The sequence below is a fragment of the Nestor notabilis genome, unplaced genomic scaffold (genome assembly GCF_000696875.1).
Source record: "Nestor notabilis isolate BGI_N333 unplaced genomic scaffold, ASM69687v1 scaffold421, whole genome shotgun sequence".
In the NCBI taxonomy this organism is placed as follows: Eukaryota; Metazoa; Chordata; class Aves; order Psittaciformes; family Psittacidae; genus Nestor; species Nestor notabilis.
Window position 1 is genome coordinate 93,572 of NW_009914934.1, and position 26,276 is coordinate 119,847.

Sequence of the window (26,276 nt, forward strand, 5' to 3'; positions counted from 1 at the left end):
AGCTCTGACAGTCAACCTTGATTCTTTTGAAGGCTTCATCACTTCAGCTCTGAAATATCCTGCTTATAACATCTTAAAATGTACTAAGAACCTAGGATTATGTGATCCAGTTTGGGTACAAATACCTATATCCAGATATTTCAGAATTTATAATGATTTTTTTTTTTCTCAGAACAAAAGGTCTTACAAATAACTTTCATCCCTGATTTCTGAGCCTGTGAATGAGAAGTGTTAACTGTAACAGATCACTACTCTCTGGATAATAAGACTGCCTACACGGATATTTCCCACAAGAAGCAGCTTAATTTTCAATTGAAATGCAGTTTGCAGTTTATTTGGCATTGTAAAGTATTTAAACATAACAGCCTAGTACCTTCCATCCTAACATAACTAGTCTAAGACAGATGTGTAGTGAATCTTTTACTTGAAAGTATCTCTCTTTTCAAGGCTCAGACAAATTTTTACTCCTAGGTTGGCTAAAGTTAGGAGACATAAATCTCAACCTGAATTACCTCAGGAAAATTAAAGAACAACAAGAAGAAAAGAGTAATTACACACAGCCTAATAAAAAGGCAGGCATTATTGGGGGGTTTCTCAATAGTTTCCTTAAGGCTTCCACACATCTCTTACCAATGGATGAACTGTTGGCCTTAAACTTCACTCTGAACAAATTTCTGTAATGCTTAAAGGCAAGGAATTGCAAACTTTCAGAGGAAAAGATACTTAGATAAGCAATTATCTGATCTTGTCATACGCCTTTCCTCTGCAAAATACTAACGGCATAGATGCATGCAACCTTTAAAAAAAATAATTACAAGCATTAAGTTTCACTGTTTAATTTGATATTCTGGTTAGTTATTCAGATCATCTACGGTTCCTAAATCCCCATGGTTTTTGATCTTTTTCTCTCCCTTGTTCTCACTTAATTGTTTTTTGTGTTCTGTAGCTTATTTTGCAATAAGATAGACAAATAACAATTGGACAATTACCTTCTTTATTACTTTGACAAAAAAACTGGAAATAACTTCGCTGAAACCAGTGAAAATATAAACTTGATAGAAATGAGAAAAGTTTAAGGTTTAATACTGAAGACTCTGCCCTGTAAATTAAATTCCCACATCCTTTTTGCAGAGGCCAATGGCAACTCCACCTACTGATCCTGTACCTTCATGGGTGGGGACTGCCATGCAAGAAAGATCCAGAAATCTTCACAAAGCAGTATTATATCCTACATTAAAACTATTGATCAATCTTAAAAATAATAAAACCCCAAACCTGTACAAAACCTACTGCATATAATATCATTCACTGTAAAAACCTTTCTCTGTTTGTCTATCAGAGTTGAAATTAGTCAAATGCTGTTCATGCTACAGCTTTCATCATTATTTCTAGCACTTACCTAAAAACGGTCTGAATAAAGTCACTTACTGACACAAGAGTAATCATTTCAACAAACACGGATTTTACTTGTACACTTTCTTCCCCTCCTTATGTATGTGCCCAGTCTTCCGAAGAAGTGCAAACTTCAATACAGAAATCAAATCATCATTGCAAACAATGTATTTACCATCTTCAGGGGTTCTCACAAAAACATCATTCTCTTCAGACAAAGCACTTTCTCCAATTGTGGTAGAGGCTGCGACTCTCATTTTGTAATTCGTGTATTTTTTTAAACCTAAAAAGATCAGGAAAAGAAATCTTGACAAATCTTAAACATATTTTTTTCCTCATAGCTACTTATAAAACTATCAAAATGGTTACTGTTCTAAGAGGTTTGATCACATTTGTCACCTAAAAGACAGAATATGTAGAATACAATTTATTTAGGGAAGGCCAAACAAGCACTCAGTCAAATCAACAGATTTTGAAATAAGTCAAACAGCCTCAAACTTCTAAATAGCTTTAAGGATTTATTTTTCAAAACAAAGAATGTTTATGTGTACATCCAAATATGCATTTTTATTCTTTATACATTACTCTGATTAGTATTAATAAAAAACTGAAACACATGAGGAATGTATTTTCTTCAATTACTATCAAAATTATTGCCTTAGAAGAAGAAGATAATTATTAATGTCAGACCAATGCTGTGAAAAAAATTCAAGTCTGAAAAAGAATTGACAATTTAGGAATATTTTTCTATGTGGGAAGAAGAGGCTGAGGACAAAATTCCATGCAGAAATCCATTTCACAAATTACTACTCAGTTTATTTCAGAAATTCCTACTTGGCACATTTCACAAATTACTGCTCAACTTACCTAGTCCTCTTCTCCCATTTCACATTCCCAACATACCCCTCCACAGCAGACAAATCTATCAGTAGTGACCCTACCTTGCTTTTACATGCAGTTGTAATGTGTGTGTGTATGTGTCTGCATGTGGATAGGGGATATTTGGTCTCATTGCAAATTACATTACATAAAGTAGAAAAAAAAATTTTGTATAATGTATTTGCAATTTTTGTTTTCTTGACGAAATGACACTGTACCTGTCATAAGTAAGCTGTTGTTTGAAGTTGTTGTGTGGAATGCTCTTTTTGTATCCAGTTCCATCGCATAAACAGTATAATGAATGATCTTCCCATTGGGACTTGCTGGAGGATCCCAATACAGCAAAATAGAGGAGGAGCTAATATTCTTGTAAGATATATTTTGTACTGAGCTTGGAACTTAAACAAAAACAGAAAAATAGAAGAGTAAGCAAATAAATTACAAAACAAAGTTCAGTAAAAAAAGCCATGTAGGTTAACCTTGATAGTACCAGAGTTAGAACATTTTACCTTGTTCATGTGTCCTGACCATAAGAACTGATGGCGGTCCTTCCCCAACAGCCGTGAAAGCAGACACACTGATAGTGTAGTCTGTGAAAGGTATAAGGCCTTTTATAACATATGACAGTTCTTCAGCCAAAATGTTATCTGTGATTACATGAAGGTAAATAGTTACTTACTCATAAAATGATTTTTTTCTTTTGCATTCTAAACTCACTTTGACACTGCACCCTGGAACTATTTTACTGCAAAAGAATTAACTTTCACAGCAATTACAAAAACATAAAGAAAAGTTTACACTTCACCTCTTAATGCAATCAAGGAGAGGCTATTGTAAGTCCATTTTCATGTGTACAACAAATAGACTGGCCTAGGTGAAAGAATGAACAGTCAAGAACTAAACCCATGAGGTTTATACTCAGCCATTTCCATAAACATTTGAGAGAAATCCTCTAAGAACCCTAGAATCTCCATTTTCAATAGAATGGGGAAAGGATGGGAAGTGTATAGCTTAGTGTTTCAAATGACTTCATAACCGTGGCTCCTAAGTTAATACAGGTTTAGTTTTGGGTTTATTTTTTTAATTGAGAAAGACAGAGTCCCCCACCCAAAGGTGCTATAATAAATATACTTGAGATGGCTCCCCTCATCAGTCCCTTCACACTGGTATTTTTAGCAGAAGAATTGTGGTCAACACAATGAAGAAGTCATACATGCCTACAAAGAGGTTTTGGTGCATCTGCAATAAAGTTCAAAGTCATCTGCAATCTAAACGTGCTAGTCAAAATCAGCTCTCATAAAGCAGCCATTATGCCACTGCAACATGGAAATGTGGGTACTTCTTGAGTAGCAGCCTCAGAGTATTGTGAGAACAGCATTAAAATAAAGGCATTTAAAAATCAGCAGACCCTGTTGAAAATTTGGCTGTCAACAGCTTTAACTACTATAGAAACTACTATAAAATAATACTCATGTGTTAGATTACAACAGACACCGAAATCAATTTCTCAGCAACACAGACATCTTTTAGGAACTCGATACCTCAAGCTGAATGAGGCTACAAAAAGATCTGCATTTAAAGCAATGTACTTTTTCTTTATATGACAAAGATTCTTCAGGATTAATATAGTACAGAAAAGATCCACTGTAGTTTAAACTAATGGATTAAATTTTAGGTTTAAGTACTTGTGTATATGGAGGAATTGGGTGACTTTAATAAACAAGAATAAAAAAATAAAAACTTGACTTTCTTCCCACTGTTCAAAACTCACTGTAAAAATTTAGAGTCGTATGTTAAGTCCCTGCCTGTCGGCTGAGGTCTGCTTAATGATTTGTAAATATCCATTCATGGTAAAGAAACACTTGTCCATTGATAATACAGAACAAGTGTACACACTAATGACATCACCATGTCATGGGGTCATGTCCACCTGTTTGTCACCCATATAGAAAAGTTGTAACTTTCTGACCTATTTACCTTCACTGACATTTGAAAACCTATTAGTCAAAAGGGTTACAGAAATCAAGGTCTCTGAAGGGCTTGGAGATATGTTAATCCCTGACAATCACACCTGCTTTGGCAACTGTAATAACTGATTGTCTATGCAGCTTGGCTGATGGCTTTCGGGTGCTCCTTTCACTAGGAAGAAGGTCAGCTGGGTGACAAGGGGCTAGTTCCTGCCTGTGTGGCATTCCCATTTGGTACAGAAGGTTATTTGGTGGTAAAAAAATCTGACTCCAACAAATGACCCATTCATCATTTGCTTGAACCATGTGCTAAAGATCATATCTGGGACAGTGATGGGGGTCCTTCAGAACAAAGCAGCAGGTAGAAAAATAATGTAAAATATCTTACCCAAAGCAGAATGTAGTTCTGCAGCTCCGTTTATAGGGGGCAAATTATCACCAGATACACTTGTAAATATGACTGGGGATGCTGTCTGAATGCTGGAAAACATTTCAGCTGAACCTTCATATAATTCATTGGCTGTTTCCATTGAACTCCAAGTGGGAGAAGGTTTGATGTTTTCATTTATCATGTATGGTTCCAAAGAATCAACCAAATACTAAAAATTAGAAAGGTAAGAATGAACCACAATCCTTGTCATTGCTAAAGTATTTAATTAATGTATAATACAGAAATAGTGTTTGTATATTTGTGCATATATATATATACACACTATATATATGTTGGCATACAAACATTACAACAATAATTAACTTTGCAAAACACAGTATTTCTCATGCAAAAGCTCAGCTGCTAGTAGCCTACAACCTTTTATTCATTTTTACTGTTTAATCAAACACTTTTTTTTTATTTCCTAAAATATGTTTTTTTATAGTAAAGTGGCAATTTTAGAGCAAGGCCTTTAACTTTAATGCTATAGCCTTGGAGTTATGTTGAATAACTCCATGCTTGAGCTCTAAAGATTCCATTTGTGCTAAGCATGTTCTGAAACAGAGTTGCAGTCACTGAAAACAAGAGGGCTTCAGATGCCTCTACTAGGCAAATGTAAGGTAGAGGGAAAATAAGTGAGTATATATGTGAAAAGAGAGAGTGAAAGGGAGGTGATACAGAGGTCCATAGAACAGAAGGGGCAAAAGACAATCATCAGAGAGGGGTGGCAGTAGGTATAAGGTGAGCAAGACCTACAAAGAGGGGAAAATCAAAAGCAGAAGAGAGGCTAGAGCATAGGTACAAAATGGTGTGTAAGCACTAGATCGTTATGCCCCTTCAGAATCTGGGACCAAATCCAGGACTCCAGTGTCTCTAAATTGTTCTGCTGTCATCTGTGAACGCTCCCCGCTCACACATATGGCTTACTTCACTGCCAGAAAAAGATGCTTTTAAAGTGATGTAACTAATCCACATTAGCTCTTTCCTTACAGACTCTGGGTGGAGAGAGGGCAAAGCAGCTTTTTCACTGCTTTAACTAGTGTAGGATTAACCACAGGCAGAGATACAGCATCAATCTAACCTAAGTACCAACAGGTAAAATATATATATGCATTATCTTCAACATTTTAGAGAAAAACAGTAACCCATGTGAAAATACTTTTTGCTTCAGAGGCTTTTCCACATATAAGACAACAGCTTTTTGCTGCTACTAGTTATTGAGTACCATTAGTATTGTGGATCTGACAGTTCAAACCCTGCAGCTGCTCTAAGCTTGGCTCAATGCAGTTCTAAATAAAGTTATGTTTATAATGATCTGTTTTGGGTTTTAATTAAAAAAATACATTCAATAAACTACAATAAAGCCACAATGATGCTATACTAAGAACTCAAAAATTAGGAAATGCCATCATGAAAACAGCTCTGTGCAGATAAGATTCAGCCTTTTTGTGTCTGTACTATGATATGATCTTTAATTATGGTTATGTATTTTCATTTTCCAAGGATGCTCGCCTGGTTTAATGAATGTATCCTTATCCCCATTTTTGCCCCCCTTACTCCTTATTTAATGTTTGATTTTTAATAGAGCTCCAGGGCTCTATTTAATATACACCATTCAACTTGAAAGCAAATGCCTTCATTGAGCTCTACAACAAAAATGCAGATACTGTGTCAGATCCAGAGAAAGACATTATTGTCTAAAAAGAGGAAATATACAAACTTTGGGCACCTATGCTCAAAATTCAGACCAAAAAGCCCTACCTCAGAAAGCACTCAGTCCTGAGCTGGATTTTTGCTAGGGGTCTACAGTTCTGTGCTGCATGCTCAGAGCTGTGCCATCTAAGCATGTAGAGGACATCAGCACCTAAATCCAGAAGCTAGACTGACAGCATGAGTTCCCTAAATGATTTGATCCAGTAGATGTGTGCAGATATACTTAGCATATAACCATAGCATGGAGTTCAGCATGTAGTATCAGACATATAAATTCAAGGATAGAAATAGGTGCAGAAAGTCTAGGGGTGTTTGTCTTGCAAGCAGAGCACTTAACCAGCCTTGAGAGACTTCTGTTGAATTCACTTCTCCATAGGATTCACACCGACATCTTTTAAGAGTTTGCTTGAGTGGCTATGAATCAATCTAGGCACCTAAATTTGTACTCTTACTATTAGGTCACCCTATACTGCAAAGAACTCAAGGGCTGCAGGTATGGCTTCCTGCCTTCAGCAGCTACAAAGTCTGGACCATTCTACCAGAACTATTTATTGTTTTCATGTTGTGGAAACAGTGTTATTAGAATCCCTTTAAAACCCAGCCATAGAAAAAGGGTGTGTTGAGGAAGGTGGCTTTTAAAAGCATTGACAACTCATCGAAGACAACTAATTCCACATTCTGTACCTATCAGATAAGGCAGAGAAATTTAATTTAGCAAAGAAAGATTAATACCTTATTTTTTCCTTCAAGAATAGTGTTTTCCAGAGTCACCTCAGTTTCCTGCATGTGTACCTTAACTCTGTACTGGGTAATGATCCCATTTGGTTGTTGTGGCTTCCTCCAAACAATTTTTATGTATGTGGCTTCCACTTCTGCTAGATGTAAGTCTGATACAGCACCTGGGACTAAATATTCAAGAAGAAACTTGATTTCGTTAAACATCTGTGACTATTACAAGGTCTTTCAGCACTGCATGCAAAGTACAATAGGCATTTAGTCAAATTTCACATCCTTATCTTTTTGTTTGCTCCTATGAAGGTAGAAAGTTACCTCACATGGTTTCTTAGCAAACAAGTTACAGCTCTAGAAACATGCACACAGTTTTCTGACATATATGTATGAATATGGTTAGATCCTAAGATGATGTAAATCAGGAAGTCAGTGCATTGGAAGCAAGCAGACCTTTACTAGCTCCCTATATGGAATCTTAAGTATATTGAAATTGAAAGGTTAGCTCTAAATTCATCAAAACCATAGAAAAATGAAGTAAAAAGCTGGGGGGAAAAAAGAAAAAAAAAGAAATATATCTTTTATAACAAATTTTGGCTCAATTTCTTCTCTAACTATGCAGGAGTAATGATACCGAACTTTACACAGTATTGCCAGAGACCAGATACACTTACATTCAATGATATTCAGATTTGATATGAAAAATATTTGTTTCTAATATACACCTCAAAAAGATTTTTAGATTTGGCATTAAAATGCGACATTCTATGTCACTCTAAAAAAACCCAACCCCAAAACATCAGTAAAAAAACCCAACATCCCTTTTTGCTTCTGACACTGAGTTTAGACAGAAGATAAGCATGACAGTGCTGAGGCAGGCCACTTCTGCAAATTGTCTCTGAGAGCTAACAAAACCAGATACTTCAGGAAAGCATACGATAAATAAGGATGGGTGTTCCTTCCATTGCTACACCTTGACAACAAGCATTGCAGCAATCACTATTGAGAGATTTTCTAAATTTGTGCTGGGAGGCAGAAAACAACACAGAAATAACCATCCTGAAACTGCCTGCCTATTATTCATTGATTCTCATTTTTTTCTGGTTGCATTTTGCTTTCTTAGATGCAGACCAAAACTCCTGCACAGTCTCACAAAGATGTAAGATAAAACTGCATTTCTACACAGCAAAGGACTCTCACCTGGTGAGTTGACCACTGGGAGCGAAAACTCCCAAAACAGAGTAGCTGGTTCAAGGGCAGAACCAACCATCTGACTGCCACAGGACATGATCTCAGTGTTGGGTCTGCCTCAGAACAATGGTCCCTGGTAAAGGTGGCTCCATTAGAGACTCGTATGGGGTCTTGGATTTGGTGAAAATCCACTTCATCGTATAAAGTGGAGAGATTTAATAAGAAACACTGGAGCTGAACAAACCAGCCGGAGGGGAATCCTGCGCTATTCTTTCTTTTCCACTTGCTGCCATCTAATGGGTAAGCGCGGGGTTTGCAACTTAGTTACCATTACCGTATCTAAAAACAATTAATTCAGACAGAAACTATGTTTCTTTCACAATCTTCGCAGGCTTCTGATAGCAAGTAAATATAGTGACAATGCATGAACTCGAAAAAAAGGACAAATAAATCGATGTAAAAAATTTTCAGCTAATTTTTTTCATTATCTTTTTATACCTCTCCTGTAACACTCTTATAACACACCCATTTTTCCATTTGCAAAATACCTGAAAGGCTCTGAAGGGAAAACTGAAACCAATTATTGTGTACAGCACATTTACTTCACTTCTCTATGCTCACTTACCATCTGCAGGAGTGAAAACTGTAAGGTTAGCCTTTGGGCCTACCCCAGCACTTGTCTCAGCACTGATGTACACATCATATGTTGTAAACGGCACAAGGTTACTAAATACAAACTTATGATCTTTTGTGCTGTTATCCAGAATATGACCTGGAATGAAAAATGAAGAGATTCTAGCTCAAAAATGAAAACAGTCCACAGCCACTTCCCGGGATGATGAACAATGAAAAGCTAAATTTGTTTGTGAAAATGCTAATTTGGCATCAACTTTGTTGGAGATACTACTAAATGTCTGGGGGAAAATGAACAGACAAGCAAAAAAGCAACCTCAAGAAGGCACGGGGTTTAAGAGCAAGGGAATTTTTTTGTTTGTTTATAAATTAATTCCTATTGCTTTTTTTGTATCCCATAAAAAACACTAGGATACAGCTCATGAACTTACTGAACTACAGGCAATCACTAAATTTCTTTATATGTACACATCTGAGTTTAAAAAAAAAGTACAAAACCAACAGAACAGACTCATACAGTTGATCATCTATTACACAGGAATTAAAATCCTCCAGAAATCTTTAACAGAAAAAGAGTGAAGGTAAGATCAGAATGGTAAGCTGTGAGCTTAGTCTGTCATCCCTCTGAAAAGGTGAGGAAAGCTGGTTTCCTCCACTTTTCAGAATATCTCATGTGAATTTATTTATGTACTCTTCCTCATGATAAACTGATTTTTCCCATAAAAGTAATCTAAACAATTTAAAAGGTCTAATAGTAAAAAAGATACATAGCACTGCTTTCAAATATTCCTTCTGGATAGGCATAGACACTAAGAATGCAAGTGCAAGGAAATAATCATTAAAAAAAAAAAAAGAAAATAAAACAGAAAGAAATTCTGACTTACCAGATGGTCCATACAGCTCAGCTCTGTAACTAAACTTCCCTGTTACTATGGTTGGTGGGTCCCACATCACTGAGAAAGACTTTGCTGTAATGTTGCTCTTGGCAATATTTTGTGGTGGATCTTCTGGAACTTAAACAATATTGGAAAAAGTCTTTGAACATAAAATAATTTATATTAGGATTTCCAAGAACCACATATCAGACAATTCATTTTAAACATAAACATTAAATATTCTGAAGGGAAGCTACATTACAAGCACTTAATAAAATGACTTATTTTTATTTCATTTCCTTTTTTAAGGTAATGAAAAGGTAAAAAGGTATCGCAAAAGGTATCAAGGGAGTTAATACTATTCAAATAATGCTTAAAAGACAATGGCAGCAGGGATTCTACCAAGTCTAGCATGGACTTCATCATGATATAGATTACAGAGAGAAGATGCTCAAATGCCTCCCTAACAAACCACCAACCAACTCTATGGCCAGCCTCTGAATAAGGTTCCCTGGCACACAGGCATGCAGGACTCACAGGGGAGCACTTTAACAAGCACCTGAATGCTCATAAGGTGAGGATCTAATAGAGGTGGATCCAGAAGCTTGGGTGTACCAGTGTGCTGCTAAGTGGAAGGACCTACTGAGGCTTGGGCTATAAGGGCTGATTGTGCCTGTGGCCCTGTGCATGCCACACACAGAGTCACACCAACCAGTGAGCCAAACCCCCTTTTCCCAGACCATGCACTAATGGATGAACCCTGGCTGTGCAGGCACCAAGTACACAAGGACTGAAGATCTTAACTGCCAAACAGTTTGCATTTTCCTATGTATTTGGCAGAACTAAACCCCAGTGCATAAGCTTTTCATCACTTTCCAGGGTTTTCTTATCAGCAGCACAACTATCCTAGGATGTTAACAGAATAAAAAGTAAACTGGAAATTAGCCTGAGATCATTAGAACAGAAATTATTCAAAACTTCATTAACCCTAGACAGAACATCAAACTAATGATATTCTAATTCTATCAAAGCGATTCAAATGCACAGTGCTAGGGGGGAATTAATTTGTTGGGTTTTTTCATCTGAACAGTGCTATGAAAGGGGAACCTGGTCACATGAACCTGCACCAGGCAAAAGAATTATATACTAACAGAAAGTCAGAATAACATTCCTCTAGAGCACCTTTTGGGGATGGCTCTGTTAATAATGTTGCCCACTACCTAAGCCTTTACAAAACTCCTGCTCCTGGGCAACCTTTGTTTCCAGCTCTAACTTCTCAGTGCATTGCAGGTAATCCAAAATCGACTTTCCTGGTGTTTAAAGATTTCTTCAGCACTGAAAAACTTTCTGCAATAGGTACAGATTGAGGAACCATGGAACAGGAGTATTCTTCATACTGCTTGTTTTCTCACAAAGGCAAATAATCTTTAAGTGCATTGCTATGCACACAATAAACATACTTTTTGAATACTATGCCTGACACATTTTCCCTTCATCTATATTTTTAATTTTTCTCCTATTCTGGCATCAATTGCAGTTCTTAAAATATCTTCAGTTTTTCATAAAATGTGATCTGTCTTGAGCACAGTTTTGTATTTCTGACTTTTTATAACAACTGTACACTTTTCGATATATTATAGCTACATATACTTTCAGTTGATTCCATTAGGTAAAATTAAGTAATTATGTAAATAAAAAAGCGTGATACAGATAAAGACAGAATTGGACTGAAGTATCTTGCAACACAACTTCAATCTGATATTCTGAAGTTTTCATATAAATCTGAGAACTGTATTCCCATTTGAAAGCAGTAAATACCCGATTCTGGTGTCCGGACAATTGCACTGTCAATGTAGCCTGCTTCAGTGGTAACTGCAGAGACTTCAAAAAGATAGGTGGTATATGGTCTGAGGTTAGTTATAACAAAACTAATTGGTTCATTCCAAACAGAGCTCATTTGATTTGGTGCCTCTGTACTTGGTATAACTGTAGTCCGTGAAGGAATTGTGGATTTTCCAAAAGTAGTTGAAGGAGTAGTAGTACTCCACAAAAATGATTCACTGTTATCCTATAAAGACAAAATATGGAACATGGTAAGATGCATTTATAACCTACAATTGTAAATATATATAGAACAAAAAAAGACAGACTACCTTTGAAATAAAATTATCCTAAACTGGTTCTTTTTATTCTTCAGTCTCCAAATTTAGGTTATCATTTCATTTGTTGACTTCGCTAGTACGTCCTCTTAGTGACACTGTTATCATTTCCTGCCTTATTCCAAAAGATTTCAAATCTGATTGAAAGAAGCAGCTCTCTAGGATTCATTCAACTATTCCCAGATGCCACTTCCAGCGTTCAGTCTCTCTCTGAAAAGTCTCCCCAGTGAGGTCCTTCTACATCACATGTATATTATATGTATTTATGTGTATATAGATACACAGCATACATATATCACAGTATCACGGATAAGACCTGACAGGGGCTTCCTAATCCATACTGTCAGGAGACACTTCTGAAAAACTGCTAGACTTTACAGTAACCAATGCTGATAGTTCAGTAGGTGGCAGTCTCACTTCTCAGTGCTGAATTAAATCAGTTTGGTGTTGAGAGCCTTCACAATACCTAAAATGATCTTCCAAATACAATCTGAAACAAAAGTTCTGATAATTTTCATTATTTAAAACTGCACTTTTCATTAAAGTACTAAGCCTAGCATCCTGGGGGGAAAACAAAGGGAAAAAAAGTTTGACAACTTGACATCCAAGTAATCACAACACTATGCTCGGAATAACGAGGAAAAGGAAAAATAAATACTGGAAAAGAGAATTTTCCTCAAGAAATTCTGAAATGTATACATTGGTTACAGGTCTGAATCCTTTGAATAGCCAAAATTCAGAAACTTTTCAAGGAACACTTTTTTTAGGACCAACTCTGAAAAGCATTTTTTAGATCACTCTGCTAATCATGGGTCTTTTTATTTTGAGATGAAAAGTATTTTTCAAATGTTGAAATACGGTACACAGAATAAGGTATACATTTAAAACATAAAAATCACTATCATGCTACATATAAAAATAAGATTAACATTACTATGTCTGCATTGACCAAAAACCCCCACTAATTCTTGTGTTTTCTAGTTGAATGCTGTAGAAAACAAAAATTAATAAATTGATAGCTGAAAAAAAAAATTCAAAATTCTCTATTTCATTATTCTCAGTTACAAGGACGCCAAATTGAATCTTCCTTAACATTTTTTCTTTGATCAAACTGAGCTTCTCAAGGAAAAGCATCCATTTAAACTATTTTGAACAGAAAGGTTTTTCTTCAAGCATTATATCCTTCCCTGGGCCTAAGTCTGTAAAGTATTTGTGATTGTTCTGAAAAGCAAGCCTAAAATTTTTTATATCTCAAAATTTAAATGTAAAACTGTATTCTGTGGCTTGAGTCTATTTCTGATTTAAAAGGTTTATAGCACTTACATTACATTCTGGTAACCTCCCAGACAGAAGGTCCTCCACTTTAACCAAGACATCTTTCACTACAATTCCACTTCTTGCATGTTTCACACTAATCTTGAAACTAGTTATCTTTCCATTTGGTTGCCGAGGAAGAAACCAGATCAGATTTACAGCTGAATAATTTAAGGCTTCAACTGTGAGATTCACTACTTTACCTGGAGCTTGAAAACAAAACAAACAAAAGCAGCGAGACATACTTTTTATCTCAGCACTGGAAACAAAAGCAAAAAAAAAATCCCCTTTTTTTGGTAATGATATTTCTAGCTTCCAAACCCTGAAGCAAATAAATAACAATCATTCACAAACACATGCAAAGTAGCAGATCTGCAACCAGCTCTTTTCCAATCTAGTTTACGTGAGAATTGTAATTATTTCAGTTTCAAAATAATATAGTAACTGGTTTGGTCAACTTTGGTCATTCTTCCTAGAAGCAACTCATCTACTGTGTCAGAAGTGGCAGATTTTTGCCCATTTTTATTTGTTTTAGAGCATGTAACAGTTCCTGCAATAGCTCTTCTTAGCACTAAGGAGAAAGGGGTTATGCTGCCTTAAAAACATAAAACTGCCCACAATTACAGATCTTCCATAGGTGAACAGAGACAGCTCCTCCAAGCCTCATATGTAGTTCTTACTTAGGACCTGCTGAATCTTTTGCACAGCATTCACCTTTTCTCCCTTCCTCCCAAACTACATCCTTCATATTTAAAGAATTCTGACTTTTGGCTACCTTTCCTACTTTAAATATTTAAATGTTGTTCAAGATGTTGGGTTTTACTTAACCACCAAAGTGGGAGTTAAAAAGAAAAAAAAGAGAAGGTAAAAGTATAAAAAAAAAGTAGAAGTATAAAAAGTATCAGTGACACATAACACTCACCTAGAATTTGAAGAAAACTTCAAATTACATTTGTAGTAAGATATTTTAGCTTTACTAAAAATGTTAGATGAAATGCATCAAAAGGTAAAAGCTAAGGCCTTATATGGAGAAATGATAGTGTTGTCCTCTGTCAAGCATGAGTGAATAAATCCCACAGAAATATGGTTTTCTAGCAGCAGTAACGTACAAGTGGCAAGTTTACTACCCATTCTTATATTTGGTTTCGTAAGTCATTGCATTAGCTCAGAAATCTCATGCAGAGTGATGATTTCCTGCCATTAACTGAGACACGGTACTCTGCAGTTTGCACAGCTACAGAAACCAACCAGGATTCCTAAACACAAAGGGATGTGTTGTGACATGGCAGCACAAATTATATATGCCGATGACACTGATTCACTCTACCATAACTGACCTGGAGCCAGCTCTTTAGCTAAGGCACAACCGCTCCTGAAGCATGAGCAAGACTAAAACCACTAAATTAATAAATATTATGCAAATTCAGACTATAGTGACAATTTTTTAATCTTCAAAACCATCAAGTTAAACCTTCAGTTCTTTTTTTTTTTTTTTTTCTCCTTCAGAATTAAGAAGTAAAAACTTAGTAAAATACATTCTGTGCTGGGTTGCTTACAGAAGGCTGGGTGTGTTTGCTTACAGAAGTCATTTCCCTCCAGCCGTAAACAAATATGGCTTGACACCAGCAGGCAATGCCTGAGCTGTTCCCATAACAAAGTCTGTCTCCTAGTACTGCTGCAGGCAACAGTAAATGGATCCACTTGATAGGTAGCTCTGCTCTCCTGTGACCTCGCTTTCTCGAAGCCACCTAGCTAGAAACTGGCATAGGAAAACCCCAACAGAAACAGAGTTTGCATATAACACCCATAATGCGCACACTCAAAATGCTATTAACTAGCAAATAGGACAGAATGCACCTTTTCCACTGAGTGAGAGAATATGAAAAGGATTAAGATTTCATTCTAAATGCATCAGAATTTGCTCAGTGTAAAATGTGCCATGGGTACTTAGCAGTAATTTTTTAAAATTACCACTTTCTGCAGTCTGAAAAAGAAAAGGATCACTAAATACTCCAACACCAGCACTGTTCTCAGCAGCGACCTATAGAAAAAAAAAAGTCCACATTAGATAATCTATAGGATATATAGTTTCAGGGACTATGAAAACCTTCTAGCTTTTAAACTATGAGTACTCAAATGAACATGCCTTTTATAGCTTATGCTTAACTTACATTCATCATTTAAATGTGAAAAAAAAATAAAATGGAAAACTTATGAAACAGTGTAAGAAACTGAAAAAACCATGTGGCCATATCCATACTTCAGAAATGCTGAATCCCTATTTTATGCTAAAATCAACAGCAAGAATAACATCAGTAACACTCCTTTCCTTACTACAATTCACTTAAACCAGCTCTCTTATTAGCTGTACTATAACTTAAAGGAGTAAAAGAAAAATAGGTTCTCTTTTATTTCTTGTACTCCTGAAGGATGGCAAGAGCAGGTCAACTTCCATCAGAGTAGAAACCCAAGGAAAGCATGTCTTTTAGCAGAAAGATAACAGGCCATAGAACGTTGGATGCACTTCATGGTGGATGCACCTCAATGCTTACTATCATAGCAGAGTCTTCCCGTGGAAGGGCAATACACCGAGACTTTGTTAGAATTTACAGAGATAAACACAACAATGATGCTATATGCTCTGCAATATAGGACTTCTTGACAGTTCAACTCAGTGATAGGCCATGGCATGCAATACTTCAAATGAAAGAGGAATGAAGCCTGGCTCCTTATTTTCAACAGAAGTGAAAGAGACAACAGAAGGTAAAATCTGAGCAGAATTCCAACACCGATGGTGAGAGGCATGTTAAAGAAGCAGCAAAGTGAAAAGCTGTCCAACAAGGTTAAAATTGGTAGAGTCATTCCCTTCTGCCAGTGTCAGGTAACAAAGGTACGGTAGAGGTGCTGAGGGAGCTGTATGAGCAGACTATGGGGAAAGCGGCGTAAGAGGGGGAAGATGTGCAAACTACACATGGATCATAGTAGAAGTGAGAGACAGCATGCAGGGGGTAATGACTGGCAAAGAGAATGCAAGAGCCAACAGGTCAGAAGGGCTACCTGTTGTAATCACTTCTCAGGACTAAAATGTGCATCTTTCAGAAGACTGTAAAGCTTTTTAAACAAAAACACTAAGCCACAGCAGACGAACTACAGCAACGTGGAAGACCTCCTCTAGGATGTAAGGGACGCATATGTCTATGATATGCACATGCTCTGCTTGGTGAAGGAGAATCTGTATCACTGGCCAGCTCCTTCCTAAGCCATATAAACACCTGCACCCCATGCATGCACACCCCATGACTCCAGCCAAACCCATCTCTGTGTCACAGAGAGAATGGCTTGGAATGTCCTTAAGCATTGATGAATTTTACAGTAATTTCAATAGCTGAGGAAATTATCTGGAGATCTTCAGGGGGTTGACAGGCAATCAGAAAACTCTGACAGCATTTCGATTTCACCATACAAATCTAAAGATATGTCCTCACCTGAACACTGATTTTTTTATCTCATCTCAAAGTAGATATTGCAGAAGGGGTCCAGAAAAAAACCCTAGTATTAAGATAGACATGGAAACTCCTGTTTCGTATGTGTAGTTTCAAGAGACTCAAAGTTACTACGACCTAAGTATGCAAAAGTTTGCATGGCAAAGGTGTCAGCTACACACACCAATTAGTTTTGAAGAGAAATAAAAATAAATGCTTACAGAATGTATGGTTAGCTTGTAGAGATCACTTCCATAAAGAGCCATTACAGAAAAAAAATTGGAAATATTTAAAAAGGACAAGTTTACTATGCAGAAAACAAAGTACTACCCAAAGTTAAAGTAACTGCAGTTGACATTCGGAAGGAGTATTAATTTTTATGCTTTGAAGATATTGCTGCTAATTATTTAAAGTTTAGAAAAAAATCTAAATCATATTTATACAAAGTTATCAATGATCAGATGTTCAAAATCATATGCAGTTCTCCAACATGTACCAAATTATCACTTGCAACTGCTATTTTCTTTGGGTTTTCTTTTTATTTGATGTAAAGAAATCAAGACTGGGTTTTTATAAAGAGCTTGGAAACCCATATTCAAACCTTATAAGCTTTGTTGAACTGTGCTGTCACAGTATTTACCAGAAAGATTTTCACAGCAGGACCAAGCCAGGTAGCCTAAACCAATACAGAATTTTCATCTATGCAAAAATCAAGAGCTACTTTTAAATGTGTTGTGGTTTAAGCGACACAACAGACTCCAAAAATGAACCAAACAACAAGAAATTGCTCAAGAGGACAATTTGTGATGTATCTTTTTATCCATATCTGTGAGGTAGAAAAAGCGTTTCCATTTGAGTAATTATTTAATCCATGAGGTTGCTTATGGGTCAGGCAGTCAGGGCACCCACCAAAGCAGTAGGTAACATTATAACCCTTAGCTTGCCAACAGACTTACTCACTCATGAGAAAAGCCATGTGGTCCCTGCTAGACAGAGGTTGTTGGGTCACAAGTCACTTTTCTGAGGCAAATTCTGCTCTAAGATCAATGCTTCAGGCACCAGCAACAGGAAGGCCTGCCTCCCACATATATCAACAAAGGGCAAATTATTGCTAAGTAGAACAAATGATTTAAAATGCCCCACAGTTTTCCCAGGGAAGATTCATATACGGAGGAAAGAATGGAAAACCTCTAATAGTGCTGCACCCCACACAAGTGCTACTAAGGGACTCGGAACTGTAAACTGAATTGTCTTAATAACTTCATTTCTCTGAGAAGATTAATCTGCTTAGAGCCTAAAAGAAATACTTCTCTCATAAGTAGCCGAACATTTTTTTGTGGGTTTTTTTTTTTGGAGGGTTGAGGAGGGGGTTAGGGGGCGGAGGTTGCTTGGGATTTTTTTAACAGATGACTGCAGGCAAGACAAAGGTAAACATTTCTCCAGCTGTGGATATACTGGCTTTTATCAGCATGGTCATCACAATTAGATTCACAGTGACCAGCTTTTTCACAATGGCAAGCAAAATTACATTTTTACTTTCTTACACACACCACCTTTGCAAAGAATTACTATAAGGTCTTATTAATAGTCTGGTCAACTTCAGTATTTTTTATAGCTTTGCCCTGTATGAATTTACATGATATGGAATTAAACAAATCAAGCATGTAACTTCATTTCATTCTTGATATTGAAAAGAAGCACCTCTCCAAGTTTCTTATGAAGGAGTAAACCAGGCAAAGAACTGCTTGGTAAATAGTGCAAAGAGGACAGCAGTTCATTTCTGTCCACCTGAAGTCATTTATTGTTAAAAGGGTTTGGAGACGATCAGGAGCGCCTAATCTCAATGTAAACAAATTCCACATACAGAAGTCACAAACTGATTTTGAAGTCATGAACACATATTGATTTTGGCAGAAGATATGCACTGTGAATATATAGGCAGTAAAATCTATGGAAAGGGAAGAGTATGTCATTTTTATGAGGAGATAATATTAGGTAAAACTCCTAGGTTTAGGGAAACCAGACTAAGGTGTTTACAGGCCACAGCTAAACAGATATTCAGGCAAGAAATCTTCTTTTAAAACTAATTAAGCTTAAAATCAAAGAAAGAAGTATGTACCTACATGTTTTTCTGGATCTAGCTGAGATGATTTCTATATATAATATCCAAAGTGCACCAATGATTTGAAAGATTGAACCTCAATGAAGATGAAGGATTTAGATGTTTTTAAAAATTCTACCCTTTGCTTTTTACTTTTTACCTCATAATGCCATATGTCAATAAGAATATCAACAGAAGAAACTGGTTTTGTACAATTTTGGTTGGAAACTCTTTAAGGTAGATTTAAAACCCACTACTGCAAACAAATACCTGGCTAATATATTTTGTTATTTGACAACAGTTAATTAGCAAGGTCCTTCAGAATACACTATGTGGACTTAACTCACACAATTTACAATAAATCATAATTCAAAATGCTAAAAGGCATTCATAAAGCTTTTACCGTAATTTCGTAAGTTGTTCCAGGGTTAAGACTGGTAAGAAGAACTTCCAAACTATCTGGCTTTGTTGTGACTTGTGTATAAGCTGTTTGCATCCATGGGCAGACCTCTTTATATTTAACAATATAGGAGAGAATTCTCCCATTTGGATGCAGTGGTGTGTTCCATGACAACAGAATCCCAGCAGAGCCCACTCTTTCACCTGCAAGGAACACAGGCGGCCCAGGATCTAATTAAAAAAAACAAAAAACCAAAAAGTAATTGTTTTAATGTACACATACACAAACGCACCCATATAAACCAGGTTTTAATAATGTCTCCAGATCATGCAGACACCTTCACAGCTCCTGTAAAGAAATTAAATCATCCACCAGCATAAGCCAGTAAAACTACTAAAACTAATGTACTGCCGAACAACAAGCTTTGTTTCTGGTTGAAGTCTTGTTACAGAAATGATTAAATGAATTTTGGAACACCAGGAACATTCCTCTGTAAGAATGTAAAAAATGTTAATGCTCAAGATTTCCATGAGCAAAACAGAGTTTAATGCCAATTTAATGTTTGAGATATTCTAGCAGTTTAATTTCAGTTCCTTTCCCTAAAACCATTCAAAACCAAACTCCGCTCTTCTACAAAATGTGTCTGATATGGCTGCATTTTTTTTAAAGGTCTCTAAAGTATACCACTATCCATATAAATTGGGTATCGATATTGCTACATGACTCAGCAAATTTTGTAAAAGTTTATAAACTGTTGTCCTTCATGCCTTCCCCTCTTTCCCCTTTTTTCTTCTTACTAAGCCAACTAATGGATGAATACAGCTACAACTCACATCCAGGGCTTCTGCTTAAAAATATCTGACACAGAAACTTTCATGCTCTCATAGAACACCTCAGACACAGCGTATTTTTGAATGGTTAGAGAAGATGACAAATTCTAATGACAGTTCAAAACTGATTATAATTTCTCAGATATTACTGTGCGTATAATAAATACAGAAAAACAGTTTAAAAAAAATCAACAACATTTCATCAGTCATTATTAACTCACTTGTCACATTTGTTGTCACTGTTCTACTTGCAGGTGAACTGTAGAGTGAAGAAGAAACTGTAGAAACTGTAACATTGTATGTTGTTCCAGGAACAGTATTAGAAAAATCAGCCTGAAACAGGACAAAGATTTAATTCAGTTTTTTAACAAGAATCGTGAAAAAAAAAAAAAAAAAGAACCCAAACCCCAGAAGTTTAAGCACTCCATTACTGAAAGTGATCTGCTAATAAGCTTTTAGAAATACAACAGCATTTGCAAGAGTAATAATAGCAGTTTACTCCTGTTAGCTGGAGTACAGTATTTTGCCATCTTATTTAACTACCCTCCATAAGATTTGTGCAATATTCAATACTAAAGAACAAAAAAACCCTTAATTTTATCACAGAATTACCTATGAGTGTATATATAGATGTTTTTCTGTATCTTCATTGCTATCAAAGTAAGTAAGAAGCATTATAAAATTCCTTTTTGATAGAATAAACACAAAAGCAGCCTGAAAAACTTACAAGTTTTTGACCCTTAAGCTACCCCATCTTTGGAGATAAACATAATTAACAATTTTATAGCAAGCATTTATATAAAATACCTGTATTGTTGTAGTTCCAATAAAAAACAAAAGCAAAACAACCAGAACAACCATTATTTCTGTTAATATTACTATATTTTCCAGACAGCAGAATCAAAAAGTGCTCCTATTTCTTTTTGATGGCTTAGCAGTGAAACGTTGCCTGCATTAATGATTTAAGCACAGATCTTCCTGGCAAGTACACAATTAATGAGCCTGTATTACTCAATAGCTCTGCCCTTCCTTTGTTAAACTATTCATGAACCCTTGTATGACGGGCTGTATCCTTCTAGCACATCTTTAAAAAGGCAAATACACTACCTGACATTAGGTAACAAACTCTGGATTCTGAAATTTGCTCTCACCAATTTTTCATTAATACTTCCATATTCATATTTGCATTAAATAGCTAAGGAAGCAAACTTGAATTCCTTATCAGCACAGTGCATAAGGAAAAGCTGGCCATGCAAGTCCTGTAAAAAATGCACATACTTGATACTCCCTAACTCCAAGATCTAGGATAACAATAGAACCATGATGAGGAATAAGAGCCACGTGAAATCTGTCTACATGTCCATATGGCAGTCTCCAATACAGTGAAAAAGAATATGATGAAACATTGAAGAATTTAAGTCCTTCTGGCTCTGCAGGTTCTGAAAAAGAATTGTGGAATAAAAGACATTAACTTAAATAACTTCCTTCACAAATAAATTAGTAGTTATAACTGAATATAAAAGCGTCCAAGAACAGTTTACTTGCTACATGAAGGATAATTGCTAATTAGCCATATATTACTCTACGGTTGCTATACCACCTCTGAGACTTGGTTGATAACCTCCCAGGTGTGCAAAGAGGAAGCTCAAGTATCTTTGCCCAGTGCTCAGTTGACAAAGAATCTCTGCACAGTCCTGGTGTTTATTTCTGTACTCAACCTTATAGTTAGCACCACTACTGTCATAACTAGTGCTACGGTTGAAATTCAAGATATAGCTAGTGCTTGTTCCACTGCTAGCCACAGGGTTGGTAACTTTTTTATACTTTTCATGTATTTGGAATCCCAGTAATTCCATGAAGTCTATTAAGCCCTCCAAATAAAGATTTTTTTATTCTTCTAATTCAAACCAAGCTTCCACCTACTCCTGTCACACCATTTCACTTTCTTCTTCTGCCTATAAGCGCACCTCTAAGTCTGTATCATCTACTCTAGGCCTAATAATGAACCAGGTTTTTGCTTCTTCAATAGGTCATTCAAACATTATTGACCTATAATATTGTATAATTTATCCACCTGTGCAATCCAGAGCCAGGTGCACCTGTCTCCTTTCGAATTTGAAAGCACAAATAGCTAACAGCTGTCCCTACACATATGTCCCAGAGCAAGCTCAGTCACTGTTGCTATTCGCTGCTACTCTTACACTCAGCCCTGTCTGCCTTACTCACATGGTTCTCCAGAAATCAGACTAAATCTTCTAGTACTGTTTATACACTGATACTGCATTGCGCAGTCTGAGTATCATAGCACTTCGATCCTGAAAGAGCTCCACACCTTTCTTATTTACTGTGAATCTGCTTATATATCATTCATGAACTATTTACACTGACTATCCAAAGTTGCAGAATCATTCCAAACATATTACTCCAGTTTTGCCATCAAATAATCTGAAATTTAATATTACCAAGCATTACCTTTAGATTTTATATTTAGTCTTTATTTATATATAATTTTTAACTTGTTGCTTAATTTAATACTAACAGAAAAAAAATCTAATAATACGTGTGGAGGTGTGCAAGTGTAACTGAGAGCATAATTTCTTCCTTTTATAAATTTTAAATCCTACTGCTATCATCACTACTGTAATTTCTCTAAATGTACAGTTTCCACAATACTTAAGTCATCTCTTTACCTCAGTTTAATTATTTCTGACTCTAGAAGAAAGCATTAAAAAAGTCCTCATGGAAAGAGAAATTTAGTCCCAAGAAGCTAATTCTCTTCCTCCTATTACTCCATGACTGAGAATTACCCTTCCCACTGACATTGAAAGAAAGCCTCAGTTCTACCCTTCTGCAGATTTAACCACATCATCAGGGAATGCATATCTGAGTGTGGTTCACTCAAGCCTCGCTGCACCTGCTTTTTGGCCATCCTCCTCTCTGTTTCACACACACACTTCTTACCAGCAGTGGTCAGCATATTTGTACAAACTATAAGGCCAGTATATTTGTGCAAAGCATAGAACAATTTGCTGTAAAATTCAGAATTTCACCTGCAAAAATAGAACTTAATATTTGCAATATCAGAATATCTGAAAATTAGTTGAGGTTGAGTAGATACACCAGTGACTATGGAGCACAAAATACAACATGTCAATTTTTCCAAAAATTAACCATGATAAACCAGCAAGCTCAGTATCTCAATGCATTTAAATAAAAGGAAGCACAAATAACTCAACCAGACATACTTAAATCATCCCTGCACTAGGGAGAAAGAAAAAAAAAAAAAAGTGTTATTATTATAGCACTGTGGTCCTAATTTAAGCTTTAAAAGACATACAAGGCTTTTCTTATCAATTTGACTATCAAGACATTAAAACAAATATAAGCATTTTCACCCCTATATCACTTTAAAGGCTGTCTTTGACCTCTTGTTTCAGTCCCCCTGATTAAGGCAGATGCACCACCAGTTTGTTAAACACTGATCCCAAAAGCAGACACAAATGTCATGACATTTGGTCAAAATAGTCAATCAATGACAACTTCCAACACCTCTCAGGTGTCTCTCATAAAACCATTTCATTGCCACAAAAACTCCTATAAAAAGTAATGTAAGAAAGTAGCAAGAGAAATTGGTTGAGGTAGTTCTGGTGCATATTTCTGCTCTTTAATCTGTATTTTACATTATTACATTACAGTAAACTGCAGACACATGTCAAGATTGAGATTTTTACCCCACTATGTTTTAATCACAAATCTAATAAGAAACAGGCCTTGAATGGAGCAGTTTACAATATAAAGCCTTCAGTTTACAATATAAAGCCTTAACTCCACAAACATTTGTAAACCTCTAACTTCACTCACTGCAAAAAAACCCTTACTGAAATCAGATAAAGGTAAAACTCAGCTTGTGCGTAATTCCACAGGATAAGACCTGAAAAATAATGAAAATACCAAAAGTAGTCAAAAAAAAAATGCAGCACAGCTAAAGAGATTATGTATCTGATACTGTATCACTAGATGCAAGTTGAATAGGGTTTAAGTAATGTATGGCCACAACCACTGAAAACTATTACATGTAAGATCTCTTGAAATTCCAATGTTCTACAAAGTGAGAGGTACAAAGCTAAATGTGCATTGTTATTGACAACTACCATTCACCAGCAAGGAGAGAAAGCAAGAAGCCATACAGACCTGTCACAATCTCAATGGAAGCAGAAGCTCCTTCAATATTTCCTCTTAGTCTTTGCAATGTGAAATTATAAATGCCCCCAGCAGTCAGGTCTGTAACATTGAAGTCAGTCAGTGCTCCTGGAATCCTGAGCTTTTTTATAAAGGTGTTGTTTGATATAGATGCTTTGTAAGATGTGAAGTTAGTCTTGGTTGGATTCCACATTAAAGTTGCAGAGGAAGAATTTACCATTTTTAACGTCAAACCGCATATCCCAGCTGGTTCTACCATAAAAATTATTCAGGTTAATAAATTAAAAAAAATAATGCATAGTCCTTAAAATACAAGAAAAGTACCTTAGGTTTTGTTATTATTTTAATGACTGTAGGGTTCACAACATCATGAAATATTCATACAAATTTTACATGTTTGAATGGATACACAGTGAACAACGCCATTATGCTGCACAAGGTAAAACACGAGGCTGTACCTATCCTGTGTTCCCTACATGATTTGTGGAAGAAAATTCCAGGCATATGAAATCTTCTGTAAGAACAGTAACATTTCTCACTGGTGAAACAGAATGAGAATAGAACACTTTGTAAACAGAGATTTTTTTAAACAGAGATTAAAAGTTCTCTAAAATACATCACAGGCCACATAATTTTAGAAAACTGTCCATCTGTTCACTCATGGATACAGTAAATCACATAGTCTCTGCTGATTATCACTTTTTTCCTTTTTAAAATATTCCTTCTGGTTATATTAAAACTCCTAAAATCACAGATAATTATTTACAAATAGCACCTCCACTAATCTGTGCAGCACAGCTGCAGTCAGAAAGAAAAATGTTTCCATTCCTCCTAAAAATTAAGTGTCCAGATCACTGATTTATCTTGCTCAAAGCTCTCTGAAAAATACTAATCAGCATAATCCCATTAAGGGCTGGACTGTTCAGCAAAAAGATCCTAAAGGTTTGCCATGAAAATTATGAACTATCCATAATCTAGCCATATACTGGACTCATCCACAATACTCTCGAAATACGTGCTTGAGAATAAAAAGTACCATCAGGATCATGATGATGATTATTCTGCTGCACTTTTCATTAGCAAGAATCTGCATGAATAGATCTGTGTTTTTTCAGATTCATTCATCTTTGAACAACTAAGTGCAGAGACTCCTTGGCTATTAACAGGTTAAGGAGGGGTAGTCCAAACAAACCACAGACAATCCATGAAAGAAGGGAGGAGGTCTATGACACGCATATGTGTAAATCTGGTAGCTGATTTCTTTTCTCATTACAGTTACCTGATTTTTATCTACTTTAACAGTCCAGAATATCCAGTATATATCTATTCCTTTAATCCTTTGCCACAAACAAACTCTCCTCTTTCTATGCTGTATCACAAAAACATTGGAAAATCCACGTTTGCTCAGAGACAGAAAATGAGTGCAAGACACAGGTTAATTTTCTGGACCTTGTTAAGCTATCTGAAGCACAGTTTTTCCTACTTTTTTAAGCATCCTGTGGCCTTGTACAGAAGCAATCCCACAATCTTAGACCACGGGACTGCATGAATTTAAGAGATGCAGAAACAACTGTAAACAAAATGCAAGGTAATTCTTGAAGTATAGGATGCTATTCTGGCAAGATCTTATTCTGCTAAAGCTGGAAGAAATTTGTGAGTCCACCTCCTTTTTAAACAGGTACCTGCAACTACGACTATTCTCCCCAGTTTCAACCCAGGAAGTTACATGCAAGGGTACTGTTTGAGCAACTATCACAAGAGGAAGCAGAACTTGCACCCAAAAACTAGTTTCATTTTGAACTGTGTGACCCTTTCAAGTCACTTACATACAATGATTTAAATGTCTCTGAACATTAACTGTTTTTTTAAAAAAAAAAAAAAGAAAAAGACAAGTTACAAGGTATTTCCTTACTTGTGATGACTTTTGTCTCCACAGCCACAGAGGAATCCAAGCCTCTAACTGTCCTTAACTGAAAAAGGT

General features: G+C 36.1%; 1 protein-coding gene across 1 annotated transcript in view; it reads right to left on the bottom strand.

Moving 5' to 3' along the window:
• Positions 1 to 20,956, bottom strand: part of PTPRQ (protein tyrosine phosphatase, receptor type, Q) — a 103,426-nt gene extending 82,470 nt beyond the window's left edge. The window contains exons 1-13 of the mRNA XM_010023878.1: positions 20,903 to 20,956; positions 20,317 to 20,428; positions 19,269 to 19,495; positions 15,254 to 15,323; positions 13,292 to 13,491; positions 11,628 to 11,877; positions 9,819 to 9,947; positions 8,927 to 9,073; positions 7,114 to 7,286; positions 4,627 to 4,837; positions 2,781 to 2,945; positions 2,490 to 2,669; positions 1,568 to 1,675 (exon numbers count right to left, since the gene is read on the bottom strand). Of these exons, the coding sequence (XP_010022180.1) occupies positions 1,568 to 1,675; positions 2,490 to 2,669; positions 2,781 to 2,945; positions 4,627 to 4,837; positions 7,114 to 7,286; positions 8,927 to 9,073; positions 9,819 to 9,947; positions 11,628 to 11,877; positions 13,292 to 13,491; positions 15,254 to 15,323; positions 19,269 to 19,495; positions 20,317 to 20,428; positions 20,903 to 20,956 (2,026 nt within the window). The remainder of the gene's footprint in view (positions 1 to 1,567; positions 1,676 to 2,489; positions 2,670 to 2,780; positions 2,946 to 4,626; positions 4,838 to 7,113; positions 7,287 to 8,926; positions 9,074 to 9,818; positions 9,948 to 11,627; positions 11,878 to 13,291; positions 13,492 to 15,253; positions 15,324 to 19,268; positions 19,496 to 20,316; positions 20,429 to 20,902) is intronic.
• Between the last annotated feature and the right edge of the window lie 5,320 nt (positions 20,957 to 26,276).